This window comes from Schistocerca nitens, chromosome 5, assembly GCF_023898315.1.
Source record: "Schistocerca nitens isolate TAMUIC-IGC-003100 chromosome 5, iqSchNite1.1, whole genome shotgun sequence".
Lineage (NCBI taxonomy): Eukaryota > Metazoa > Arthropoda > Insecta > Orthoptera > Acrididae > Schistocerca > Schistocerca nitens.
The window spans coordinates 88,679,951-88,706,424 of NC_064618.1; the positions used below are offsets into that span (position 1 = coordinate 88,679,951).

Sequence of the window (26,474 nt, forward strand, 5' to 3'; positions counted from 1 at the left end):
AAATCCATCTATCTTACTAATAATTCGCGTAATCCCTCAACATCTGTAATGTTAGTGCCATCTTTCTTCACACTTTTCACTTGTTGTGATTAAAGCAGCCTTATCTACATTGGAGCAATTTCTTGTAACATCGAGTATTACAAATACTGCTTAGTTTTGCTAGTGCATGAAGTAATTGGGTGTTGTCATTTATTGCAGCATTATGTTGGGTGCCAGTTTCTACGAGTATGGACTTCAGGAAAGGGGTTATGTTGATATGTCAATATAAACAGATGTATCTATTTACTGTGGAAAATTATTATGATAATGTCAAAATTTTGAAATTTACCTCAAATTTTTGTTTGTGTGTCAACAAAAATAATGGTCGGGACGATTAGTATGTATTCAGACAGAACGTATTTACAAAAACATTAATATGGATGGTCAGCGTCTGGTCTCAAGCTCAAACATCATACCATTTCTTACTTTCAGCACCATCACAAACCAGCTTCACCACGCTTACATTTCATGCGCCACTTTTTCACTTTTCATGCTGTTGTTTCTCAAATCATCTCTACTAGCAGTTTATCAGCTGCGATAGACTAGTACCAACACTGTCAAATAAGTGAATGTGAAATATTTTATGCTCTCAAGACTTGTTCCGTACTAACTTTTAAGAATTAAGATAACTAGACCGTCACAATAAAACAAGACAGCATTATGATATGTGAAACTTCCAATTAATAGCTGTTCGCGAAATATAACGTATTTAATTGATGCCGCACCTTTCCGTTTTATATCAACACATTTTGGCTAACCTGCATTGTTGTGGAAGTGGGGAAAACGTGGAGCTTTCGTCTGCTACTAAACGCATGTTTCTGCTGTATCATTTGATATGTAATAATTATACATTTATAAAATTTAACTGTTCTAAAGGAACATCCCAATTATCTACACGACATTTTCATAGATAACGTTGATAATTTGACGATTTAGTTTGTTTATGTACTGTCGTAAACAATGGCTGTAAGTGGAACAAACTTATAATTTTCATAAAACATATTTGTTAGACAGTAATTATAAGTGTTTAATATGATTTTCCGATTGTTTTTTTCCGTGTACTTTCCAGCCCCAAAAAGGCAAACAGGCAACGAAAGGACAGAAACAGATTGTAGAAGAAAATATGGAAACATTACATTTTTACAGGAAAATGGTTTTTGTAGCAAATGGTGTATATCTGACAGTAACAGTGGTCATATCTGATGTTTTCACGGTTGCAAATATTGTAAGTTGTTTTAGATTATGTTAGACAGTCGGAAAGTAGCATTTGCAGTAGACGTATTTTATGAAAAACAGAACATAACAGTATGCTCACTTCACTACAATTTAGAAGTAAACCTCCAAATAATGTTATTATTTTTGTCCTAGCTCTTCTTCCTATTGGCAGCAGCTTCTTATATTGGAAGCTACCAGTTTATGGCATACATGGCAAAACCAAAGTATACTGAATCTGGCCAGCTTGTGGACAGTGGAGTTGATCTCAACATGGAAGGTGGAATAGCCGAGTGAGTACATTATGGTTCACAAACGTTACAGCTGATAACTTAGTTACTTGTCAGAAGATACACATGTATGGTGCGCTTAGTTATTTGCATTTTTTATGGTTCATACTTGCGACAGACTGCTGCAATATGTATGTTTACAAGTGAGGTATATATTCCCTGTGTAAACATGGCTATATGCTGGTTATTTACATGAACTGAATTTTTTAAAATGTGAATTTAATACAAAATTTAAAAAATTACCTGGCTATATACAAGCAGTATGTACCGGGAATTTATCTTTGTTGTTGGAGGAGTCATCAAACAAAAATATTTTCATTTTATTTTCAAAGCTTTCATTATCAGCCAGTGTTTTAAAGTCATGAATAAGTAATTCAAATATTTTTATGGCTCCACAGTTTGCTCCTTTCAGCACAAGGTTAATTTGTGGATAGTGAATGTTATTTTTCTTCGTAGTGTCATATTTTTGAATGCTGCTGTTATTTTCAAATTGTTCCCGATTCTACACTACAAACTTTGTTGGAGAGTAAATATATTGTGAGACTGTTGTTAGTAGGCCTAATGTTTTGAACAGTTGCCTCCATGAAATTTGGGGATGGATTCCTTATTGTTCCTTCTGTTGTTGCAGCTCATTGGGCTTTATACTAATACTTGCATCGTAAATATCCTCTTTTATCAGAAGATTCATCACAAAAAATACTTTAACTATATAAAATATTCTTTTCTGCTAATGGAAAGTCCTTGGTAGAATGGATGTAATGTAAGAAGTAAATCTAACAACTTGTACAATTGAGTTGGTGAGTGGTTGATATGCAAAAGTTGGGAACATTGCTAATTTTTCAGACTAGTCTTCCTTCAGATCCAACAGCTTACATCCAAGCACCCTTGCAGGATGACATTGCTCCAGCTGGGCCGAGGTTCATGCGAATGTGTCAGTATTCTGTTACCTCTTGGTAGAAAAAACTCAAAAAGCTTGGCAACATTTCCCAACCATTCGATGCCTCCTTGCTTTATTTAACTATTTTCTACTTTGCATCAGCAAAATGTGAAATGAATCCCTTACTTATTGTATCTCGAAAACCGTAAACCTTGAATTTCTCAAAAGTATGTTTGGATTTGTATATACACCCTAGAGATATCATAAGAAATCCCAGTAGCTGAAATTTTGTCCTTCAAATGTTTTGATACATGGTCGGTTGATGACATATTTAGTGGAGAGACACTTTTGGAATCCAAATTATAACTGTCTCAGATGCAGATATGTGCTATCACTCTCGAGAACACTACTTTTTCCAGTTCTTTTAAGAATACATGTCCATATACTCTTTTAAGTAGGGGAATAGGAGTCTAACAGTGGCAAATTTTAGTCTGGAAAAATATCATGTAAAAGTTGTGTTACATATACGGCTGAATGCAATAACTATATCAAAAGGAGCATTAATTATTTTTTGATTTCCATGAAAGAAGTTGGAGTGGCCTTATATGATTGAATGCATGTGGTACTGATGAAATATAATTAATTTTGTATGTAAAGAAAGAGTGAGTGTTTACACTACAGCTGTCAAATTCATTCTTCATTGAAAAACCTTTTCAGAGAGGCATCTACTCAGCTCATATATTTATTTCTCCTTTGCTCAAAATTTTTAGTGATATCTGATAAACAGAAAACACACACAAAATATTCACAAACTAACACCTACTAACAGTGTGACTATTTATGAATTTTAATATTACAGACAGTGTACCGGATTTACAGTTAAGAAGCAAAGTGCCTGTTCCATCCCCAGCCCACCCCACCCCTCAGAAGGATAACTGTTTTTCAGGCAGAGGATCACACAGTCAATGCAGCTGCAGCTTCTACCCTTAGTAATCATATGGATTTTTCTTTCAATTTTCTGGCATCAGTCTTTAGTTTTACTTTTGCACTTGAAATGTGCCAAGATGCATCAATAGTAGAGGGAAAAAAATCTGTATGAAATTCTTGGCTTTCCAACTGAGTGAGTTCATGAAAAATGCATGACGTTTCAATGAGTATTACTTTTGTTGCCGTCTGGAACTGGCAGCATGTTGAAGTGATGACTCGATCATCCTGTGAAGCAAATGCTTGACTAGGTAGACAGTCAGAGTCACCAAATTTGAAGAGCAGACTCAAAATGTGCCGCAGCTCTTCCCTAATCTGTTAGAAAACACACACACACACACACACACACACTGGAATGGGTCTAAATTAAAAGTATTATAATATCTTATAAGTTGAATATACAATGGAGGAAATCCTCAGAACTTGCCAAAATAGTAATTTAGAAGACAGTTTGGTTACTGGCTTAATTAGGCAGTGAGTGGATCATAGTCGAGTAACATCACCAAGCTGTTTAACTTATTTGCAGTAATTGCATCATAAATACACTTCATACTGTAAAATATTAAGACTTAATCAATTATATGACAATTGAAACACAGACAAGGGGGCCTCAGAAACACATAAAGATGCTTGCCACTTCAGTTTATGTTAAAATATCATGGACATGCATTGGTAGACACTACATCTACATCCGTACTTCACAGGCCACCATGTTGTGCATGGCAGGGGTACTTTATACCACTGCTGGTCATTCCCCTTGCTGTTTCACTCACAAATGGAGCAAGGGAAAAATGACTGTCTATATCCTTCCATACCATCTCTGACTTCTCTTATCTTGTTTTTATGGTCATTAAGTGAGATGTATGTTGGTAGCAGTAGGATCATTACGCAGTCCATCACAAACGTCGGTTCTCTAAACCTTTTTAACAGCATTTCATGAAAAGAACATCATCTTCCCTCGAGACATTCCCACTTGACTTCACAGAGTGTTTCATAATACTCGCATGTTCATTGAATCTTCTGATAACAACTCTAGGAGCACGCATCTGAATTGCTTGGATGTCTTCCTTTAATCTGACCCTGGTAGGGATCTCAAAAACTGAAGCCGTGGATAAACACATACCAAGTGAACTCACACCTCGCCCCACCACATAGTGCACTCCACTGCAGCACCGGACTTTTATTAGCATAAACACGGAATGACTGGGCACCAGTCCTCTCTGGAGCTGTTTCTGGCACATTTGAAATAACGGATGTTTAATCTGTAGAATAGAAAATTGAAATAGTTTTAATTTATGGCAAGGCTGCAACAAATCTGGATGCTGCTGTTGGTCTTTAAGCTGAACAGTTTGCTGATAGACTGAGATCTCATATGACTATTTATCACGTTGTAAAGCAGTTTGCTACCAAAAGAAACGTGATGCCTAAAAAAAAACTCGTACAGCAACTGTTATGGGGAACAGCAGTAATAAATTTACACTACCAGCTGCAAACCCTCATAATCCACATGCAAGCACCTGAGAGAAATCTCACCAGTCAGTAATTGCTCACACTATCTTCTTCTTCTTTTTTAGGATGACTTAAAAAGTCTTTGAGCCACTGTCATATTTTAGAAGCAGTGCCATGTGGTCAGATCTTCGTTAACAGTCTGTGGTGTGCACTGTGTTAAACGTTTTCTGGAAATTGGTCTTTTGCACAAGTGATGCTTTCTAAGTCCGTCTTGATTGTTGGATAGAAACTTATTTCTCTCAAGGAAATTTATTATATTTGAATGTAGAGTAGGGTCAAGAATTAGACAGCAAACCAACGTGAAGGATTTTGGTCTGTAATTTTGCAGGTCTGTTCTTTTACCTTCTTCATACAACAGTATTCACCTGCACTTTTTTTCAAGTCATTTGGAGCCTTGTGCTGGATGAAAAGATACACAATAAATGCAAGCTAAGTAAGGGCCTAATATTAAAGAGTATTCTCTGTGGAATCATATTGGGATTCCATCGGGGCCTGGTGACTACTTGTTTTCAACTCTTTCAGCTGCTTTTCAATCCCATGGGTGCCTATTTATGTGTCCATTCAAGAGTTTGTATGGCTGTTAGATAATGGCCCACCAGTATCATCCTGCTGAGTGAATAATTTTTAAACTGAAAATTTAAAACGTCAAGTTTTCTTTTGCCGTCTTCTATTGCTGCACGAGACTGATGGACTGACTGAATAGAATAATTCAACCTGCTCAGCAATTCTGTGTAGGACCTCAATTTTCTATAATTATTGGCAAGAGCTTTCATTAATGTATTGTCATGTCATAACCACAGTTAGGTTTTAATCCGAAATCAGAGTCATCAGTGAAGTAAAACACTTAGCCCTAAAAGCACATTTATTAAGACACTAGAGTACAACCAGAACAGAAATTCCTCTTGGGCACAAAGTGCTGGTGTTTGTACATATTCCAGAATATGCAGACATTATAAACACAAGAAATATTGAGGACCTTCCAGACATGATAAATAGTAAATAAAAATGAACAATGGAAAATCCAGGATGGAATGTAACAATATTATGAAAAGGAAAATTGCCACTCACCATATAGCGGAGATGCTGAGTCACAGATAGGCACAGCAAAAAGATTGTCACAAAAATGCTTTCAGCCAATAAGCCCTTTGTCAAAAATGGACAAAAAATACACACACACACACACACGTATGCGCACGCGCAACTCTCGCACACAACTCGTGTGTGTGTGTGTGTGTGTGTCTATTTTTTATGAAGGGCTTACTGGCTGACAGCTTTATTTGTGACAATGTTTTTGTTGTGCGTATCTGCAACTCAGCATCTCTGCTATATGGTGAGTGGCAACTTTCCTTTTCATAATATTGTTACAAAGTAAATAAAAATATTTTCTGCCACTCAGATTTGAGCTGATGACATGGACCACATCAGCCAGCATGGTAATTGTTTCTCCACACTGTATGTAGCACAGCTCATAGAATTATGATGATTGAAGTTCTTGTATGCTTTACGCATTGATATTTTTATAGATACACAGATTTCTACTAACTCCTCACTGTGATGAGTATCGAGGGTAGCCCCTCCAGTCAAAGCTTTGCTATCATCAAGTGGGACTTCAGTTTTCTTGATCAAGAAGCCCCATCATTGATTTGTGCCTCTTGACTGTAATAAGGTTTCATGTGGAGAGCATGAAAACATCTCTACACTTTCATATTTTTAATCAAAGGTTATAATCCTTGAATTCATGTATGAAGTCTGGTGAGCAACAGACCCCACTTTCCACACAGCTGTAAAAATCCATGCCAAGTCTCCTGGGCTGTATCCCACTGGCCTGTCCTCGGTTTTTTTTTGTCGTTTTCCTGATTGTTCAGGATTCATATGTGAGCCAGCTGTCTGTCATACTCCTTAGATCTTGCCGATAAGATATTCCACATAGTCATCCTGAGTATCAGCGTTTGAAATGGGAATAGTGTATCCGCCTGTGGTGCATTGCTTCAATACCTTATGTGGAAAAGTCATGCTGGGCTGTATTGTATCCCAGCCTCTCTATTTGCCACCAACATTGGGAGCATACCTTTCAACATTTTATTAAAGCTTTCAGTGAGGCCATTCATCTGTGGCAGTTGTCATCCTGTGAGAGTGATGTCACAACATGAAATTACCTCTGATACTAGTCTTGAATGGAAAACTTTTGCACTATCAGAGTTCCTCAAATGGTGAACTCAATTCATCAAAATTATGCCTCCTACAAGGAACCTAGCAATTTCTGAAACATCAGCTATCAGCACAGCTTTGGGGACAGTGTAGCTGTTGGTGTAGTTAGTGCAGTCTTCTATCCATCAATTGCTGTTAGTCATCTTTAGACCCTTCCTCAAGAGGTGAGTTCCATTTCTGTGGAATGGTGCATCTGCAGGCGGCATCTGAATGACCCAGAGATAATTGCGGTACATTTCTATCATTGTCATTCCTTGCAGTGGCTCACGTAGTTTCTAACGGATCAGTAGAGATCTGGCCAATAACTGTGTCCGATTCTGTCCAGAGTTTTCACTAATCCCAAGTTTCTAGCTGCCGGAGTGTCAAGGAAATACTACAGGATAGCTGGCCACACATGAACTAGGTTGATGAGTAACCATTTCTGCACCATTGATTAACTGGAATTCTCTTTTGGTCTGTTCCTCCTCCTTCAAGGCTTCTACGGTTTCCAGCAGTGTTGGATCTAACCTCTGTTCAGCAGCAGTGTCATTTAATGTAGCAATGACTGAGATTTCACCATAGTGTTGTGTTTTGTCAAAGGATTCCATGAAAGGCAGTAAGCATCCTAGTGTTTGCATCCACTTTTGTGTACCACTGTGACATCGTACTTGTGAAGTCTCAGTACCCATCATGTCAGTCAACTCATTGGATGCTTCAGGCTAGTCAGCCATAATAGAGAATGGTTTATCACAGCAGTGAATGGTATCCCAAATAAATTCAGCCATAAGTTCTTGATGGCCCAGACGAATGCAAGGCTCCTTAATCTCATTTGCAGAATAGTTCATCTCAATCTTTGAGAGTACCGTGGAAGCATAAGATATCACCTTCTCAGCACCTTTCTCAGTTTGCACTAGAACTGCACCTATCCCATAACCACTAGTATAGGTGTGAAATCCTATCTCAGCATTGCTGACAAGCTACTACTGCAGAAGGTGTTAGCACTTTCTTAAGGACGTTGTTCCAGGAAAATTGGGCAATGGTTGTGCCTTGCTGCAGAAGTCCTATGTGAATCACGAGAAGTACAAGCACATTCCAAGAAAACTTCTCACGTCATGAATGTGCCCAGGAGTTGAAAAATCTGTGATTGCTCTTATTTTCTATGGTTCAGGACAGACTCCATTGCCATTAACTAGGTGACCTAAGATTTTTATTTCTTGGGTGATGAAGAAGTAGCTTTTTTAGGATTCATGCACAGACCTGAGATTTTAACACACTTCAATACTGTTTTCTGGCGGCTTAGAAAAAATGACAGTATTATCCAGATAGCAATGGCATGGCACCCATTTAATATGTCAAAGCAGGTTGTCCATTATACGTTCAAAGGTGGCTGGAGCTTTACATATTCCAAACAGCATTATTTGAACTCATAGAGGCCAACAGGTGTTATGAAGATAACAGTTTCCCTGCCATCCTCATCAACCTCAATTTTCCAACAGTGTCCTCGAAGTCCACAGCGTGTTCTTAGTTGAGAAATACTTTGCTCCTTTCAAGCAGGCTAGGTTGTCATCATTGCACGGCATTGGGTATTCATCTTTCCTCGTGATTATTTTCAGTTGTCAGTGGTAGGCACAGAAAGCAATATGCTGTTCTTGCAGGATAGGACCAAGGTCTCTCTGAAGATTCAATAATATCATCGTGCAGCATCTTTTGCACTGCCTCCTGAATTATGTGTCATTCTGCCAGTGCGCTGGGTAATTGTTGCTGGATGATCACTAGTGTTAATACATTGTTTTACTATGGGCTGCTCGGCTTCTCTCTTCTCCACACCAGATTTGAAAACATCCAAAAATAGGCCTAGAATGACTTAATACTCACTGACATTGTTGCTCAATCATGTCATTTTGTTGGCAGTTCCATAGTAGCTTCCCCCATTGCTTTGTCTGTAGTGGTAGCCAAGAACAATTCTTCACAATCTTGGATTCATCGGGCTGTTCGTACAAACATAACTTTACCAATGAATTATGGTTGCTCGTGACAGTTAGTGTACAAGAACACCGCGACCATCTACGGTGCTTGTGATCATAGCTTGTGTAGATTTCTTTTGTGAGCCTCAGTAGCTTCGTGCAGTTGACAAAAACTTCACAGCTTAACTGAAGATCTAGATTGATGACAGGAACTCATCTCAATGATGATGATGATGATGATGATGATGGGACAACAACGTCTTCAACAGCAACCTACCATTCAGAGAAATCTTTGATGTGTCTGTTTGCTGGAATAGCTTCATCATTCTGCAACCTTGATCTTTCACAGTCTATGACTGCTTGTGGTGGGTGCAAGAATTCCCGTCTGAGAATGACAAAATTCGAAGGCCTGTGTTCTGTCATTGATAGTTATTCTTAAAGCTTATGTTTCTTTCAGATGAAGTATTTCCCATGTGTGACCTTTAGCAGAATCACTTTTGTATCGTGAGACATAGTCTTCTCTAGTTTGCAATGGATAAGCATTCAATACGACAGATAAAGAAGTCCCCGAATCGATTAATGCCCAGACAAGTTCGCCAACAATGATGGTATCAGTAAGATTACCTGACACCAAGATAACTGTTGTCCATGGATGATTTTCATCTGTAGCAGCCTCACCTCCATAGACTGTAGGCTCACCTAGTTTTCCTGAATTCAACATCTTAGTGAGTAGCTGGTACCTCTGTACAGTGACAGGGAATGGCCACAGTGTGTTGGAAAGGGACCTCGTACAGGCTATGGTGATGGGATTAATTATATTTTCGGCAGATGACTGGCTGGATAACACAGTTGTGATAGTTAACGTCTTGCAGCTCAATAGTTGTCCAACATTCATCGTCTGTCCCTGCAGTAGCAAACAGCATGTCCCAGGAATCCACAATGGAAACATACCAGTGTGGTAGCTTTCGTCCTGCAAATATATGTTTTTCTGTAGATCATTAAGCTTAGCGAAGAAGTTGGTTGTACCTGCTTCGGTCAGGTGGTAGCTTGTTGTCTGATGGTTGTGGCATGTCCATTCTGCATGGTGCATTTGACTGGAGGCTGAGGTTGGTATTAGAGATGGATACACCAGTTGTTCAGTATTCTCTATTATGTGCTAATGTACAGGGCACCATCCATGGCTGCTGCTGTGTCTTGTGTACTCAGTCTGCCATATCTGATGACCATAAACTGCCATATTTCTTCTCTTATTACTTGGTGTATGAGAGGCAAGATCATGGGAGTTTTCCATAACTCCCATAGGGACTACACTCGGGAGTCAGTCATACCTGTTTCATCTCACTCTCTTCTGTTGCATTTCCTCTATGCACTGTCACCACTTGATGAATTCTTCTGTCATCGTGACATGCTTTATCAGAAGATCTTGGTAGCATGTCATCTATGACTCCTTTCATCAAGTGTGATATTTCGTGGGCTTTTGTGAGACTTGGACTGAAAGTGTTCTTTCTTCTTGAAGTCATCTTCTTGCTAATTTCAGAGGTACCCTGCCTTCACCAGACTTTTTTCTGTGAAATGCCTTCTATTATGTAGTAACATATGCTGGTAGGTTCACAAACAGGATTCGTTATCCCAATTACAAAATGTGTACTCTGCAGTCTCAATTCAACAGTAAGGGTGTGTACAACCAACCCCCACTGACCACCATACGCATTTGCACCATTATAGAATTTGCAATGTGGCATAGGGGCAAAACATTCTCTGTGCAAGACTGTGCCATTCCCCATGAAATTGAACCCTGTTATTCAGTTGTTCTTTCATTAAGCAGACTTGTTGCTGATTGTCATCAAATGTTTTCTTCAGCTCGGTTTGGAATTTGTCCTAGCTGTCAAGGTTCCCTTCATTGTTCTAGAACCACTGCTTGGTTGTGCCATTCAAGTAAATGTACACATGTTTGGTGAATCAGTTGAATCCTTGCAGCCATTTTATTGGGTCTTGACCAGCATCTCCAGGAAATGCTGATGGATGCCTGGTGACTTACTGCTGTATTGAAATCCACTGGTCTCCTGACTATATGGACCTTTGGAATGATGTACTGTTTGTGTACAGGTTCCTGTCTGTGTAGGCAATGGCTTTAACTTTGCCTAATTGGAGCTATAGTGATGTAAATGTTTTGAAAACCACAGTCGATTACCAATCCAAAAGCAGGGTCGTCAATGTACAGCCAGAACAGAACTGAACTCTGCCTCTGCTACAAGTGATAATGCTGTTACAACACAGACTCATATCTGTGCTGCAGCTGTTGCTGCCTTTGGGAGGTGGGGATGCACAAGTCATGCCCTGCACCCGAGTTGCATCTTGCAGAAAGTATAAGTGGTGCCACAACCACACAAGACAAAATCCCCAGAGGGGCACATTTTTTAGGTTAGTGTCAGGTTATAAACAGACAGCCTTGAAAGAAATTAGAACAGTACAGGCCCATACTATATGTAACAGTTTCCAGAAAAGTAAAATTAATTTGTTTCACCAGAATATTTGGGGACTGAAAAACAAGATGGTAGAGCTTCTTGTATATCTAGAAAATGTGAAAATTCTTAAGTGATAGATGCTCTGTGCCTCTCTGAACACCATATAACCACAGGTAAATAAGAATTAAATACAGACAACGATAAACTAGCATCAATTTTATATAGAGTTAACATGGAAAAAGGAGGAGTTGCAAAATATCTAAAAGTTGGGCTCAAAGTCAAAAAGTCACAAGCAGTTTTTGTGTACAAGATCTGTTTATAAAATTCCAGAACATTTGTAATTTCATGCCAGTGGTATTTTGGAGTGAAATGCGGTTGACATCCCAACAAATGCCTGTGTTTAATATGTAACTTCCGGAAGTTTCATTGTTGTATGTCTGTTAGTTATTTTTCGGTGCTTTATTGAGTAGAATGTTGTGTCACACAGTTTGCGAATCTCGAGATAGCGGAGTTAGAGGAACAGCATATCTGCATTAAAATTTTGTATGAAACGCAAAAGGCTTTTACAGAGAGACACCAAATGATGCAAGAAGCCTACAGTGATGAGTCCCTAGTAGTTTTCAGTGGTGTTTCAGGCTGTTTGTGGCGAAATAACAATTTAATAAAGTTTTGGAAACATTCGCTCGCTGTGTTTTACATAGTTTTCTGTGCGTTGAACTCATTTAGTAAACTTCGTGCTTTAGTTTTATGCTGATGTATCGTATTGTTTCTAGTGAGATATTTCAGTAAAATTTTCATTAGCGTTTAACTTTGTTGAGTGTTACAGTGACCACTTGAATTTTTGGTTTTAGCTAATAATTTTGTGAAGTTTTGTTGGTATTGGTATTAGCTGTGGTGCAGTAGTGTTAATACAAGTTGTTGCTTTCTTAGTAGACAGAGAATTTTGAGACCACTATTGTTAGTTCTATAAGCAGTTCTACTGGTGTAACTGAACTTGGGTAACGTAGATGTATAGTGTGTTCCCCCCCCCCCCCCCCTCCAGTAACTGTAAAATTTTACCATCAGTGAGAAGTGTGGGTTCTCTCGTAGGTTTGTGAGTAGTGGGTTATGGTGTGGGATCTGTTCAAGTAGTTTCATTGGGGGGAATGCAGTGGAGAAAACAGTGGGCATTTTAGTGAGATCCTCCCCTGGGAATGCAGAACCTGTAGTAAAAAGAAATTGATAGACGAGCAGGAGTGTAAGACCTGTGCCCTTCAGGTGCAGTTACAACACACAAATGAGGAACTAGATTGGTGGGGGAGGGTGAATGGTGGTGGGGAATGGGAACTGGCAGTTGGCAAGAAGGCAGCTAGTAGGAGGAGGTATTCAGACAGTTATACTTTGCGTATATGCTGAAAGCAAGGGGAAACTACGGCCGTAATTTTTCCCGAGGGCATGCAGCTTTACTGTATGATTAAATGATGACAGTGTCCTCTTGGGTAAAATATTCCGGAGGTAAAATAGTCCCCCATTCGGATCTCCAGGCAGGGACTACTCAAGAGGATGTCGTTATCAGGAGAAAGAAAACTGGCGTTCTACGGATCAGAGCGTAGAATGTCAGATCACTTAATCGGGGAGGCAGGTTAGAAAATTTAAAAAGGGAAATGGATAGGTTAAAGTTAGATATAGTGGGAATTAGTGAAGTTCGGTGGCAGAAGGTACAAGACTTTTGGTCAGGTGATACAGGGTTATAAACACAAAATCAAATAGGGGTAATGCAGGAGTAGGTTTAATAATGAATAGGAAAATAGGAATGCGGGTAAGCTACTACAAACAGCATAGTGAATGCATTATTGTGGCCAAGATAGATACGAAGCCCACACCTACCACAGTAGTACAAGTTTATATGCCAACTAGCTCTGCAGATGACGAAGAAATTGAAGAAATGTATGATGAAATAAAAAAAATTATTCAGATAGTGAAGGGTGACGAAAATTTAATAGTCATGGGTGACTGGAATTCGGTAGTAGGAAAAGGGAGAGAAGGAAACGTAGTAGGTGAATTTGAATTGGGGCTAAGAAATGAAAGAAGAAGCCGCCAGGTAGAATTTTGCACAGAGCACAACTTAATCATAGCTAACATTTGGTTTAAGAATCATGAAAGAAGGTTGTATACATGGAAGAATCCTGGAGATACTAGAAGGTATCAGATAGATTATATAATGGTAAGACAGAGATTTAGGAACCAGATTTTAAATTGTAAGTCATTTCCAGGGGCAGATGTGGACTCTGACCACAATCTATTGGTTATGACCTGTAGATTAATACTGAAGAAACAGTAAAAAGGTGGGAACTTAAGGAGATGGGACCTGGATAAACTGACTGAACCAGAGGTTGTACAGAGTTTCAGGGAGAGCATAAGGGAACAATTGACAGGAATGGGAGAAAGAAATACAGTAGAAGAAGAATGGATAGCTTTGAGGGATGAAGTAGTGAAGGCAGCAGAGGATCAAGTAGGTAAAAAGACGAGGGCTAGTAGAAATCCTTGGGTAACAGAAGAAATATTGAATTTAATTGATGAAAGGAGAAAATATAAAAATGCAGTAAATGAAGCAGGCAGAAAGGAATACAAACGTCTCAAAAATGAGATCAACAGGAAGTGCAAAATGGCTAAGCAGGGATGGCTAGAGGACAAATGTAAGAATGTAGAGGCTTATCTCACTAGGGGTAAGATAGTTACTGCCTACAGGAAAACTAAAGAGACCTTTGGAGATAAGAGAACCACTTGTATGAACATCAAGAGCTCAGATGGAAACCCAGTTCTATGCAAAGAAGGGAAAGTAGAAAGGTGGAAGGAGTATATAGAGGGTCTATACAAGGGCGATGTACTTGAGGACAATATTATGGAAATGGAAGAGGATGTAGATGAAGATGAAATGGGAGATACGATACTGCGTGAAGAGTTTGAAGGAGCACTGAAAGACCTAAGTCGAAACAAGGTGTAGACAACATTCCATTAGAACTACTGATGGCCTTGGGAGAGCCAGTCATGACAAAACTCTACCATCTGGTGACCAAGATGTATCAGACAGGCGAAATACCCTCAGACTTCAAGAAGAATATAATAATTCCAATCCCAAAGAAAGCAGGTGTTGACAGATGTGAAAATTACCGAACAATCAGTTTAATAAGCCACAGCTGCAAAATACTAACACGAATTCTTTACAGACGAATGGAAAAACTAGTAGAAGCCGACCTCTGGGAAGATCAGTTTGGATTCCGAAGAAATATTGGAACACGTGAGGCAATACTGACCTTACGACTTATCTTAGAAGAAAGATTGAGGAAAGGCAAACCCACGTTTCTAGCATTTGTAGACTTAGAGAAAGCTTTTGACAATGTTGACTGGAATACTCTCCTTCAAATTCTAAATGTGGCAGGGGTAAAATACAGGGAGCAAAAGGCTATTTACAATTTGTGCAGAAACCAGATGGCAGTTATAAGAGTCGAGGGGCATGAAAGGGAAGCAGTTGTTGGGAAGGGAGTAAGACAGGGTTGTAGCCTCTCCCCAATGTTATTCAATCTGTATATTGAGCAAGCAGTAAAGGAAACAAAAGAAAAATTCGGAGTAGGTATTAAAATCCATGGAGAAGAAATAAAAACTTTGAGGTTTGCCGATGACATTGTAATTCTGTCAGAGACAGCAAAGGACTTGGAAGAGCAGTTGAATGGAATGGATAGCGTCTTGAAAGGAGGATATAAGATGAACATCAACAAAAGCAAAACTAGGAGAATGGAATGTAGTCGAATTAAGTCGGGTGATGCTGAGAGAATTAGATTAGGAAATGAGACACTTAAAGCAGTAAAGGAGTTTTGCTATTTGGGGAGCAAAATAACTGATGATGGTCGAAGTAGAGAGGATATATAAGGTAGACTGGCAATGGCAGGGAAAGCTTTTCTGAAGAAGAGAAATTTGTTAACATCGAGTATAGATTTAAGTGTCAGGAAGTCATTTCTGAAAGTATTTGTATGGAGTGTAGCCATGTATTGAAGTGAAATGTGGACGATAAATAGTTTGGACAAGAAGAGAATAGAAGCTTTCAAAATGTGGTGCTACAGAAGAATGCTGAAGATTAAATGGGTAGATCACATAACTAATGAGGAAGTATTGAATAGGATTGGGGAGAAGAGAAGTTTGTGGCACAACTTGACCAGAAGAAGGGATCGGTTGGTAGGACATGTTCTGAGGCATCAAGGGATCACCAATTTAGTATTGGAGGGCAGCGAGGAGGGTAAAAATCGTAGAGCGAGACCAAGAGATGAATACACTAAGCAGATTCAGAAGGATGTAGGTTTCAGTAGGTACCGGGAGATGAAGAAGCTTGCACAGGATAGAGTAGCATGGAGAGCTGCATCAAACCAGTCTCAGGACTGAAGACCACAACAACAACAATATGCAGTAGATTTGACCAACTGTCAGAGTTGAGTGGAGGGAGCTTCTTGTAGCTGTAGATGTAGGGAACATGCAGCAGTCCTCAGTAGTTAGGAGGCGTAGGTCAGTTGCAAAGTCTAACAGAAAGAAGGTAGTTCGCACGGTAGAGGTGTGGGCCAACAGTTGCAGGAAGTGTCGGGGAGTGAGTATCAGGTCACCAGCATTATGATGCCTAGTGCAGGGGAGTTACGTAGGAATTTTACAAAAGAGGATCAGGTAGCGATAGTGGGTGGAGCAGGGAACAGTCTTGATAGGGACGGCAAATATGATGTAGGTAGTGATCTGGTAAAGATAGCTACTCAAACTGGGAGCACTAATGTGCATTTCATGCAACTGTTTCAGTGTCATGATTGGCCTCATCGTATTGCAGCTGTTAGGTGCATTAACATGGGACTGGGGAGGGCACTGTTGGCAAATGGCATGGGTCAAATTTCAGTGATGCCAGTTGGGTCTATCAGTATATTGGGTTTCACTAGGCATGGCCAGCACCTCAGTAGGTATGGGAAGGGGAGGCTGGCAAAGCTTATAGGTGACAGTGTAGTGGGTGGTGGTGGTGGGATCAATCATGGAAAATTTCGTGTAGTGGTTGGTGTTAGAGCTGCCCCTTTTTTAGATTGAAGTCAGCTGATAGGTATACCTGCTTAAAGGAAATCCCTATAACTTAAGGGCTCACCTTCAGAGGACATCATCTTTCCAAGTAGAGAAGGAATTAGCATAATTCATCAAAATATAAGAGGTATTAGAGATAAAGTTAGTGCACTTTTTATAGATGTTTACTCTGAAATTATTGGTATGTTGGAGCACCACTTAAATAATTTGACACTTCAGAGGCTTCCTTTACCAGGATACAGATTAGCTGTTTAGAAGTTTCTTCTGGGGTGGGGGATTGGCTATGTACGTAAAAAATGGTATTCCATTTGAGTCCATAGATGTATCACGACACTGCACTGAACAGATATTTGAATGTTGTGCAGGGGCAGTTGAATTTAGTGAAACTAAACTTCTAATTGTTGTTGTTTATAGGTCCCCTAACTCTGACTTCAGAACATGTCTGCTCAAGCTAGAGGGGTTTTTTGATTCATTTTGTAGGAAGTATCAGAAATTAGTTATATGTGGTGACTTCAACATAAATTTTGTATATGATGGTGCAGGAAAGAGGATGTTGGTAGATCTCCTAAATTCATATGGTCTGATGATGCAACTGTGTTTTTTCCAACTAGGTTGCAGGGGGAACAGTAGCACAGCCATAGACAATATATTTATTCATTCTTCATTTCTAGATAGGCATTCTGTAAGTAAAAGGGTGAATGGCCTTTCAGACCATGATGCACAAATTTTAACACTAAAAGGCTTTAGTACTCAAACAAATGTCACATTTAATTACAAACTATGTTGGAAAGTTAGTCCAACAGCAATGAGAGTTTTTTAAACCTCATTAAGGAACAAGAGTGGCAGGATGTTTGTAGTTCTGGTAACATAGATGACAAATATAATGCTTTCCTTAACACATTTCTCATGCTCTTTGAGAGTTGTTTCCATTAGAACGTTCTAAATGGGGTACTAGCAGTAGTAGGCATCCCAAGTGGCTGACAAGTGGGATAAGGATATCATGTGGAACTAAGTGGGAATTATATCAAAATGTTAGAAGTAGTCACAATCAAGCTACAATAGCCCATTACAAACAGTACTGTAAGATGCTTAAAAATGTTATTAGGAAGGCAAAGAGTATGTGGTATGCAAATAGAATAGCTAATTCACATGATAAAATTAAAACCATATGGTCAGTTGTGAAGGAAGTGTCTGATCAGCAGCACAAGGTCAATGAGATAAAGTCAGTTTGTAGTAAAAATATTTCTCTGATAAATCAGATATATGTACAGTATTTAACAATCATTTTCTGAGCATTGCTGGTGAATTAAATAAAAATTTAGTTTCTACAGGGGATCATATAAATTTCTAGGCAAATGCCTTTCCGAGATTGATGTCAGAAATACTCCTCTCTGATACAGACAAGAGGAAGATTAAGCAATAATTAAATCACTGAAGGCTAAAGACTCTCATGGTTAAGATGGAGTGCCTAACAGAATATTAAAGTACTGTGCTGCACATGTTTACACTGTATTTAGCCATATTTGTAATTTTTCCACTAGGAATGGCCAGTTTCCTGAACGATTAAAGTACTCACTAGTAAAGCCGCTTTATAAGAAGGGAGAAAGGGATAATGTAGATAATTTTAGACCTATTTCTATGCCATCAGTTTTGCTAAAGTTATTGAAAAGGCTGTGAATGTAAGGATTATTGATCATTTTATAGCACACAATTTGCTATCAAATGTACAGTTAGGCTTTAGAAGTCATTTAAGAACCGAAAATGCTATATTCTCTTTTCTCTGTGAGGTACTAGATGGGTTAAACAAAAGGTTTCGAGCGATAGGCATATTTTTTGACTTAACTAAGGCGTTTGATTGTGTTTATCACAAAATATTTCTCCAAAAATTGGACCATTACGGAATACGGGGAGTAGCTCACAATTGGTTCACCTTGTACTTTAGCAACAGACAGCAAAAAGTCATTATTCGCAATGTTGAGAATGGCTGTGATGTGGGGTGTGAGTGAGGTACGGTCAAGTGGGGGTTGCCACAGGGATCAGTGTTGGGGCCACTCCTGTTCCTTACTTATATATATGTCCTCTAGTATCACGAATAACTCTGAAATATTTCTGTTTGCTAATGACACTAGCTTGGTAGTAAGGGATGTTGTGTGCAACATTGGCTCAGTTTCAAATAGTGCAGTGCACGACATAAGTTCATGGCTTGTAGAAAATAAACTAATGCTAAATCACAGTAAGACTCAGTTTTTACAGTTTCTAACACACAATTCAACAAAACCCGACATTTTAATTTCACAGAATGGGCATATGATTAGTGAAACTGAACAGTTCAAATTTCTAGGTGTTCAGATAGATAGTAAACTGTCATGGAAAGTCCACATTCAGGATCTTGTTCAAAGACTTAATGCTGCAGTTTTTACTATTCGAACAGTATCTGAAGTGAGTGATCATTCGAAACGAAAATTAATCTACTTTGCTTATTTTCATTCACTTATGTCGTATGGTATTATATTTTGGGGTAACTCTTTCCTTTATGAAAGAATATTTTTGGCTCAGAAACGGGCAGTTCGGGCAATAAGTGGTGTAAGTTCACGAACCTCTTGTCGACCCCTGTTCACGAGGCTGGGTATTTTGACAATGGCCTCTCATTATATATATTCCTTACTGTCATGTCTTGTTAACAACATTAGCTTATTCCCAAGAATAAGCAGCTTTCACTCAGTTAATACTTGGCAGAAAACAAACCTGCATTTGGATCGGACTTCCTTAACTCTTGTACAGAAAGGAGTGCAGTATACTGCTGCTTCCATTTTGAATAAGCTACCCCTCGAATTCAAACATCTTAGCAGTAATCCACGTGCTTTCAAATTGAAACTGAAGAGTTTACTCATGGGTCACTCCTCTTCTGTCGAGGAGTTCCTTGAAAACTTAAGCCGATTCTTGTTGTATTGTTGATTCCGTTTACTTAAAATTACGAATTGACTTTTTTCAGGTTCATAAACATTTTATTTTTACCTGTTAGTACTTTTACGTTGTGATTTCATGTACTGAAACGTTCCATGACCTTGCAGATTTGCTCCTCCATTTGGTCCTACGGATCTTGACATGTAAATAAATAAAACCATACTCAGTCTTACAAATGGTTCACGTGGTTTAAAATTGGCTGGCTGGACGTTATAGAATCCTTGCTCAGGATGCCCTTCGATGTCTAGCAATGACCCTCATGTCAGGAACATCAGCAAAATTGTGTATCCCAATCAAAAACTGACCATCTGATAGATTGCAGAACAATGTAACATTTTAGTTGGATCTTGTCATGAAATCCTGACACAACCTCTTAGAATGCATTGTGTTGCCGCTAAGTTTGTCACACGGCTCATGAGTCAAGACCAGAAAGACCTTTGCCTTGCAATCTGTGAAGAGCTTTTGGATCGCACAAATGAGAATGATATGTTCCTTAAGAGAATCATAACTGGTGATGAGACATCGCTCTGTGGTTATGATGTTGAGACCAAGGTTCAAACTTCACAATGGGTTGGGAAAGGTTCTCCGAAACCAAATAAACTTGTCAGGTCAGGCAACATGTAAAAGCCATTATGATAGTTTTCTTTAACTTTGAAGGATTAGTTGATCCTGAATTCATCCCAGAGAGACAAACTGTTGATGATGTTACTATAGACCGATGATCTCAGCAGTTTGGTCTCATAGGAACTTACCATGAGGATACTATCGGGATGTGTCGCGACACCTGTAATAAAATGTGAGAAGGAAATGGTGTGAAATGTGATGAGACAATTTATGGCTGTTGCATTATGATAAAGCATCCACACATTCATCCCTGTTGGTGCATGTCTATCGACAAAAAATCAAATTTCTTTGCTGCCTCATCCTTTGTACTCTACAGATCTGGTCTCTGCAGGCTTTTTTTTTTTTTCCTAACTTAAAAACCTCCTTGAAAGGATGAAGATTTGCAATACTAGATGAGATAAAAGAAAATTCCCAAAAATGGCATTGGGAGCAGTGTATCGGTTGTGGAGGCGAGTATTTCGAAGGAGACCATGCACAATAAGTAAAAGATAAGCATAGGAAAATTTTGTGGACAAAGTTCTGGAATTATTTGAACAGGCCTCTTAGATCAGAACTTAGAAGCATGTGCTTGTGAGAAGTTACTGCAGAATGCTTTTCAGGTAATTGTAACAGTTTACAGTTCTCCTCTAGGAAACTTTCAGCTATTTATGAGAAATCTAGCTGCATTAGTGAGCTACCTGTCAGACAAGAAGAAATGGTTAGCAGGTTGGGGAGATTTCACTACAGATTTCTTAACAGATACACACAGGAAAAATGAATTGGAATTGTTATCTGGGTGTTTCAGTCTAATTTCAATACTTAATTTTCCAACTCATGTGCAGCAGGACCCTAATAGATAAAATATTTATGGACAGTGCTCAGGCTGAAAAAAATAAACAATATTGCAACTTGCAGCCCTGAGGCAGGTTCATAAAAAGCAGTGAGACTTATGAATGAGAATAGGATATAATGATCTCCATTAAAAGAAATGGTGTGAGATGATGTATATAGAGGGTGATTCAGGAAGAATGTCACATAATTTATGAGATGATTCTACATGCGAAAAGAAACTGAAAAGGTCCTGTGAAAATGTGCCCGATTTTCAGTCATTACAGAACAGGAGCAGATTGAGGACTACACACATCCATGAATGGTATGAAGACAAGTGTGAATATTACTTACAGAAATGTTGTGTTGACACTGTGGTGATCCAGCCTACAAGAGGTGTTCAAAAGGTCCCCCACCCATCTCAATGCAATTGTCAATGCATTGGAGGATGTGTTGTGTTGAACATCGAACATCATCTCAGCAGGTTTTAATGCTAGCACAGCATCAGTGATGTGAGCGACAAGCTCTTCACGTGTATCCAACTTCGTAAAGTACACATCCCTCTTTAACCACACCCTTAAACAAAATTCTAAAGGAGTTAGGTTGGGTGATCTGATGGCCCAGTTAATGTGTCCACCACAGCCAATCCATGGTTGAGGAAATGTGCTGTTCAGATGCTGGGATACTTGTCTGGTACTGTGACTTGGTGATCCATCCTGTTGCAGGTACATTTGCCTTCATTGCTCTAATGTCACGTCTTTCAAAAGTGCGGGTAGGTCTTCTATCAGGAAATGTGCATATGCTGTGTGACTATCATGCAATCTGGCAGAAACACAAACTCTATCACCATGTATTCAATCATACCACACCAGACATTTGCTGAGAATCTGACTTGGAATCTTGTTTCCCTAGTCTCATCACCCATGTAAGAGAATTGTGGGTGTTCACGATAGCATTGAATGTAAATGTAGCCTCATATGTAAGTAAAGTGTAATGCATGACATCTCTGTGTACAGTCAACTTTTCACAAAATTGTTGTCTGCTTACTGAGTCACCTGGAAGCGGATGTTGCACGGGCTGCACATGGATTGGATACAAGCCCTTGGAATGGAATGTACACCACATTCGTGTCTGTGCAATATTGAACTAACAGTTAATGTGCCATGTACTGGTGGTGGAACTCTTTTGTACCATTGCAATGTCTTTCCTTTCCCCAACTGACTGGGTGACCTCACCTTCTGTGGTATACTGGGTAGTGTTACAGATTCGCATAATGTTTGAAAAACTCTAGGACATACCCTGTCACAGAGGATTCGTCAATCAGGGAAACATCTCTGGTATTCTGTGACAGCTGCACGGGCACTGTCATTGTGGTACCCATACACAAACAACATGTCTGCGTATTCTCATTGATGAACATATGCGGCATGTTGGTATTCACAGACACAGTGGACATGCTCAGTTAAACAACACTCAAGAATGACACACACACGGCCTCACAAATGCTCACTGATCCAACCCTCAATTGCACACTGGGTATGCTTGCAGCTGTTGTCTTGGTGCAACGTGAAAGTGCTGCCATCTGTTGGAGAACCCACACACCTCAATCAGTCATATTTTTCAGCATTATTCTGTCCACCATAGCACCTACACAGCAGTGTGGTAGGTAATATTCACAATCATATTTGTATCAATTCGTGGTTATGTATAGTCTTCAACCTGTACCAGTTCTGTAACAACGGAAAATTGGAAATATGTTTGTAGGACTTTTTCAGTTTATTTTCACATGTAGAATCACCTCAAAAATTATGTGTCTTTCCTCCTGAATCACCCTGTATAAAAAGAGATGCTAATGTCAGATTCAGTTTATTCCAAATTGGATTTGTGACAATATTTGAAAGTACCTTTCCTAAAAATCTATCCAGAAAACCCATTTTAAAAAATGCAAGTAAGCTATGGATAGCAAAGGGAATTAGAATCCATGTAAGACAAGGAGGGAAAAAAGGCCAGAGTAAGTCATTAAAATGTCCAGAACTATGCACACCTTGACAGAAATAAATAATGCAGATGATAAGATTAAAACTGTATGGATAATGTCAAAGGAGAGACAGAACAGCCAGTCAGTTAACAAGATACTTGTACCATAACAGTTACATTAAATTGCAATGTTATGACTCATAGTTCACAAGTAGTGAGAACTTCGTTTCACTTTGTAAATGTAACAACAAAAACAGTAGTAAATGGTTCAATTAAAGAAGCAAGAGAATATGTAAAAAGTGTCATTCCTCAAAACTTTTAAGCTGCTAGACCTAGCATCAACATCCTTGCTAAAATTAATAGAAATATAAAAATTCTGCAAAACAAAAGCTTATATCGTGTTGATGGAATTTCAGACAGAATTGTGAAAAGTTGCTCTAACTTAATAAGTAATGTCCTCAGTGATATATGAATGCATCACTGACAAAGGGAATTTTTCCAGACAGATTAAAATTGGAATTGTTTTACCATTTTATGAGAAAGGTGACAGAAAGATTTAAATAATTATTCTCCAGTTTCCTTACTGGCATCTTTTTCCAAATATTAAAAAAAAGTACTCAAGAGTAGTCTCACATTTAAGTAAAAACAATTTACTTAGCATGTCACAGTTTGGATTCCAGAAGGGCTGTTTGACTGAAACTGCTATTTATACATTCATCCACCAAATATTACAAGCCTTAAATAGTAAATTATCACCAGTTGGTATTTTTTGTTGTGATCTTTCCAAGGCGTTTGATTGTTTAAGTCATGTTACACTCCTAGAAAATCTCAAGTTTCACAGAATAGATGTCTTTACACACAACTGGTTTGGATCGTACGTGACAGAGAGAGAGCTGAAAGTTGCGCTCAGTAATTCAAACCATGTTGGAAAGATAGAATATTTTAGTGACTGGGGAGAAATCACAAAAGGAGTCCCACAGATTCAATTTTTCATCAACTCCTATTCCTTATAATTTTGAATGACCTTCCACCTGTCAACAAGCTGAATTGGCACTTACTTCAAATGAAACTAGTGTCGTTATACAGGGTTATTCTAAATGATGGACCCATTTTCAAAAATTCATATGTATTAAAGTACAAATCCAAAATGAACAACCTTTATACCAATGAAAAGAGGAAATTTCAAAGTTTGGGGGGGGGGGGGGGGGGCAGCGGTGGGTGGGTGGTGATGGTTTCAGAAGTGGCCGGTTATGTGAAAGAAGCTGTTTATGTCCCGCCTCTACCAACCACTCTGCACGATCTGCGGAACCAGTTCACTGCTACTGTGCACTCAGTAACAGCAAATATGCTTTCGCGTATGTGGGACAAGTTTGGGTACCACATTTATGTTTGCCATGCAGCCAGTGGTGGACACATGGAACATTTATAACATTTCTAATTATTAAAAAGTAATTAATATCAAACAACATTTTTAAAAAAGCTTTGAAACTTTCTCTTTCCATTGATATAAACTTCGTTCATTTTGGATGTGTACTTGAATAAATACATAGTTTTGAAAATGGGTCCATCATGGGTACATCCCATTAGAGAAAAAGCAGCAGAAGCAGAGATTGTTAATTCTTTCAAAGAATTATTAAGTGTTTTTCTGAAAGTGAACTGTTTCTTAATTTTGAGAAAACACACTACATTCAGTTCTGTACAACAAATAGCCATACGTACAATTTCTGTAGAAGATGAACAGGAGTCAGTTAATACAGTAGAAAAGCTTCATATATTTTGGTGTACTTATTGATGAAAACTTGAACTGGAAGTAGCATATTACTGAGCTTCTCAAGCAATTAATTTCAGCTTCTTTAGGTCTTTGCATAATTGCTTGTCTTGGAAATAAATGACTCAGCCTCCTGATATACTTCGCATATTTCCAATCAATAATGTCTAATGGAATAATGTTCTGGGGTAACTCATCACTTAGAAAGAAAGTATTGATTATCTAAAAGTGAATAGTAAGAATAATATGTGATGTTCATTCACGGTCATCGTGTAGGTACGTCTTCCAGGAGCGAGGCATTTTAATTGCATCATCACAATACATATATTTCATGATGAAATTCATCATAAATAATGTACGGCAACTTGAGAAGGTTAGGCATTTTAACTGCACCATTACAATACATATATTTGCTGGTGAAATTCATCATAAATAAAGCAGGGCAATTTGAGAAGGTTGGTTATGTCCACACCCGCAACACTAGACGGGAAAAATACCTATATTACCCATTACTAAAGCTTTTGGTGGCTCAGAAACGAGTTAATATGCTGCAACAAAAATTTTTGATAATTTTCTCAATAACATAAAATGTGTGACAGTTAGCAAAGAAAGTTTTAAATCTAACCTAAAATTCCAGAATGAAATTTTCACTCTTCAGTCGGGTATGCTAGACAACTTCTATTCCATAGTGAGTTACTTTTTAAAAACTGGCTGCCCATAAAAAAAAAAAAAAAGTTTTCAAGTGTACATGCGTGAGTAGAACTAAAAAATGTGTTCATCAGTGTTAACACGAAACATGTATGCGTGTCCTGTGAACTGACACGTTCCACATCATTTCGATAAAATAATTGTTCAGGCGATGCACATAGTTCATATTGCCTTTTTAATTTGTATACCGCTGTAGCCATTCCTTCAGAAGACCTCTCTCAGGTGTAGCAGTTTTGTAGGTAAGCCTTTGTGGACATTCATGGCTCGATCCCTGTGAACAAAATTTGTCAAAACAGTACTGCATTGATGTGGCTGGCAACAAGTAGACGTGTGCAAACATAGATTTGAATTTGTCAGTTTTCTGTGTAAAAACTCGACCTGTCATGCCATCTTGTTTCCTCGGTACCATAATGTCAAGGAATATAAGACAGTGGTCTTTCTCCACATCAATGACAAATTTTGCATTCTCATTGATGATGCTGATCAGTCCAAGAAATTTATTCAGAGCCTCTCGGGCAAGTTACAACATTTATTGTGTCGTAATTTTATTTTGTTTCTCTGTACTTGGTTATTTTAGAATGTAGCACCGTGTTTCTTCATTGATCTCTCAAATATTTAGGAGAATAGTGGGAGGAGGGATAGGGGACAAGCTGTTGTGCATTGTGTAGATGTTTAGTGTTAAAATTCATATGGTGTACATTCCAAGCAGTCAGGTTACATATTCTAGAGCGAATTTTCACTCTGCAGTGGAGTGTGTGGTGATTTGAAACTTCCTGGCAGATTAAAACTGTGTGCCAGACTGGGACTCAAACCTCAGACCTTTGCCTTTCGTGGGCAAGTGCTCTACTGTGCAACTCACAATCATGCTTAGATAGCTCAGTCAGTAGAACCTGAACAAAAGATATGGTTGGATGACGGCAGGCACTCACAAGATTATTTTAATCGAAGTACAGTAACTGATTTTCATTTTGTATTTGTTCCATTTTTTAAATAATTGCACAACTTTGAACTTTATAACCT

General features: G+C 38.6%; 2 protein-coding genes across 5 annotated transcripts in view; one reads left to right on the forward strand and one right to left on the reverse strand.

The window, feature by feature from the left end:
• Positions 1–584, reverse strand: part of LOC126259324 (palmitoyltransferase ZDHHC3) — a 74,473-nt gene extending 73,889 nt beyond the window's left edge. Inside the window, exon 1 of one of the 4 annotated variants that reach the window (XM_049956008.1) lies at positions 456–584. The gene's annotated coding sequence lies outside the window, so the exon portion shown is untranslated. Of the gene's footprint in view, positions 1–328 lie in introns of all 4 variants that reach the window. The other 3 variants (XM_049956010.1, XM_049956011.1, XM_049956009.1) reach the window with 3 other exon arrangements.
• A 209-nt stretch (positions 585–793) lies between these two features.
• LOC126259325 (transmembrane protein 208) overlaps positions 794–26,474 on the forward strand; it is a 62,310-nt gene continuing 36,629 nt past the window's right edge. Inside the window, exons 1-3 of the mRNA XM_049956012.1 lie at positions 794–1,005; positions 1,109–1,264; positions 1,408–1,544. Of these exons, the coding sequence (XP_049811969.1) occupies positions 1,000–1,005; positions 1,109–1,264; positions 1,408–1,544 (299 nt within the window). The 5' untranslated portion in view covers positions 794–999. The remainder of the gene's footprint in view (positions 1,006–1,108; positions 1,265–1,407; positions 1,545–26,474) is intronic.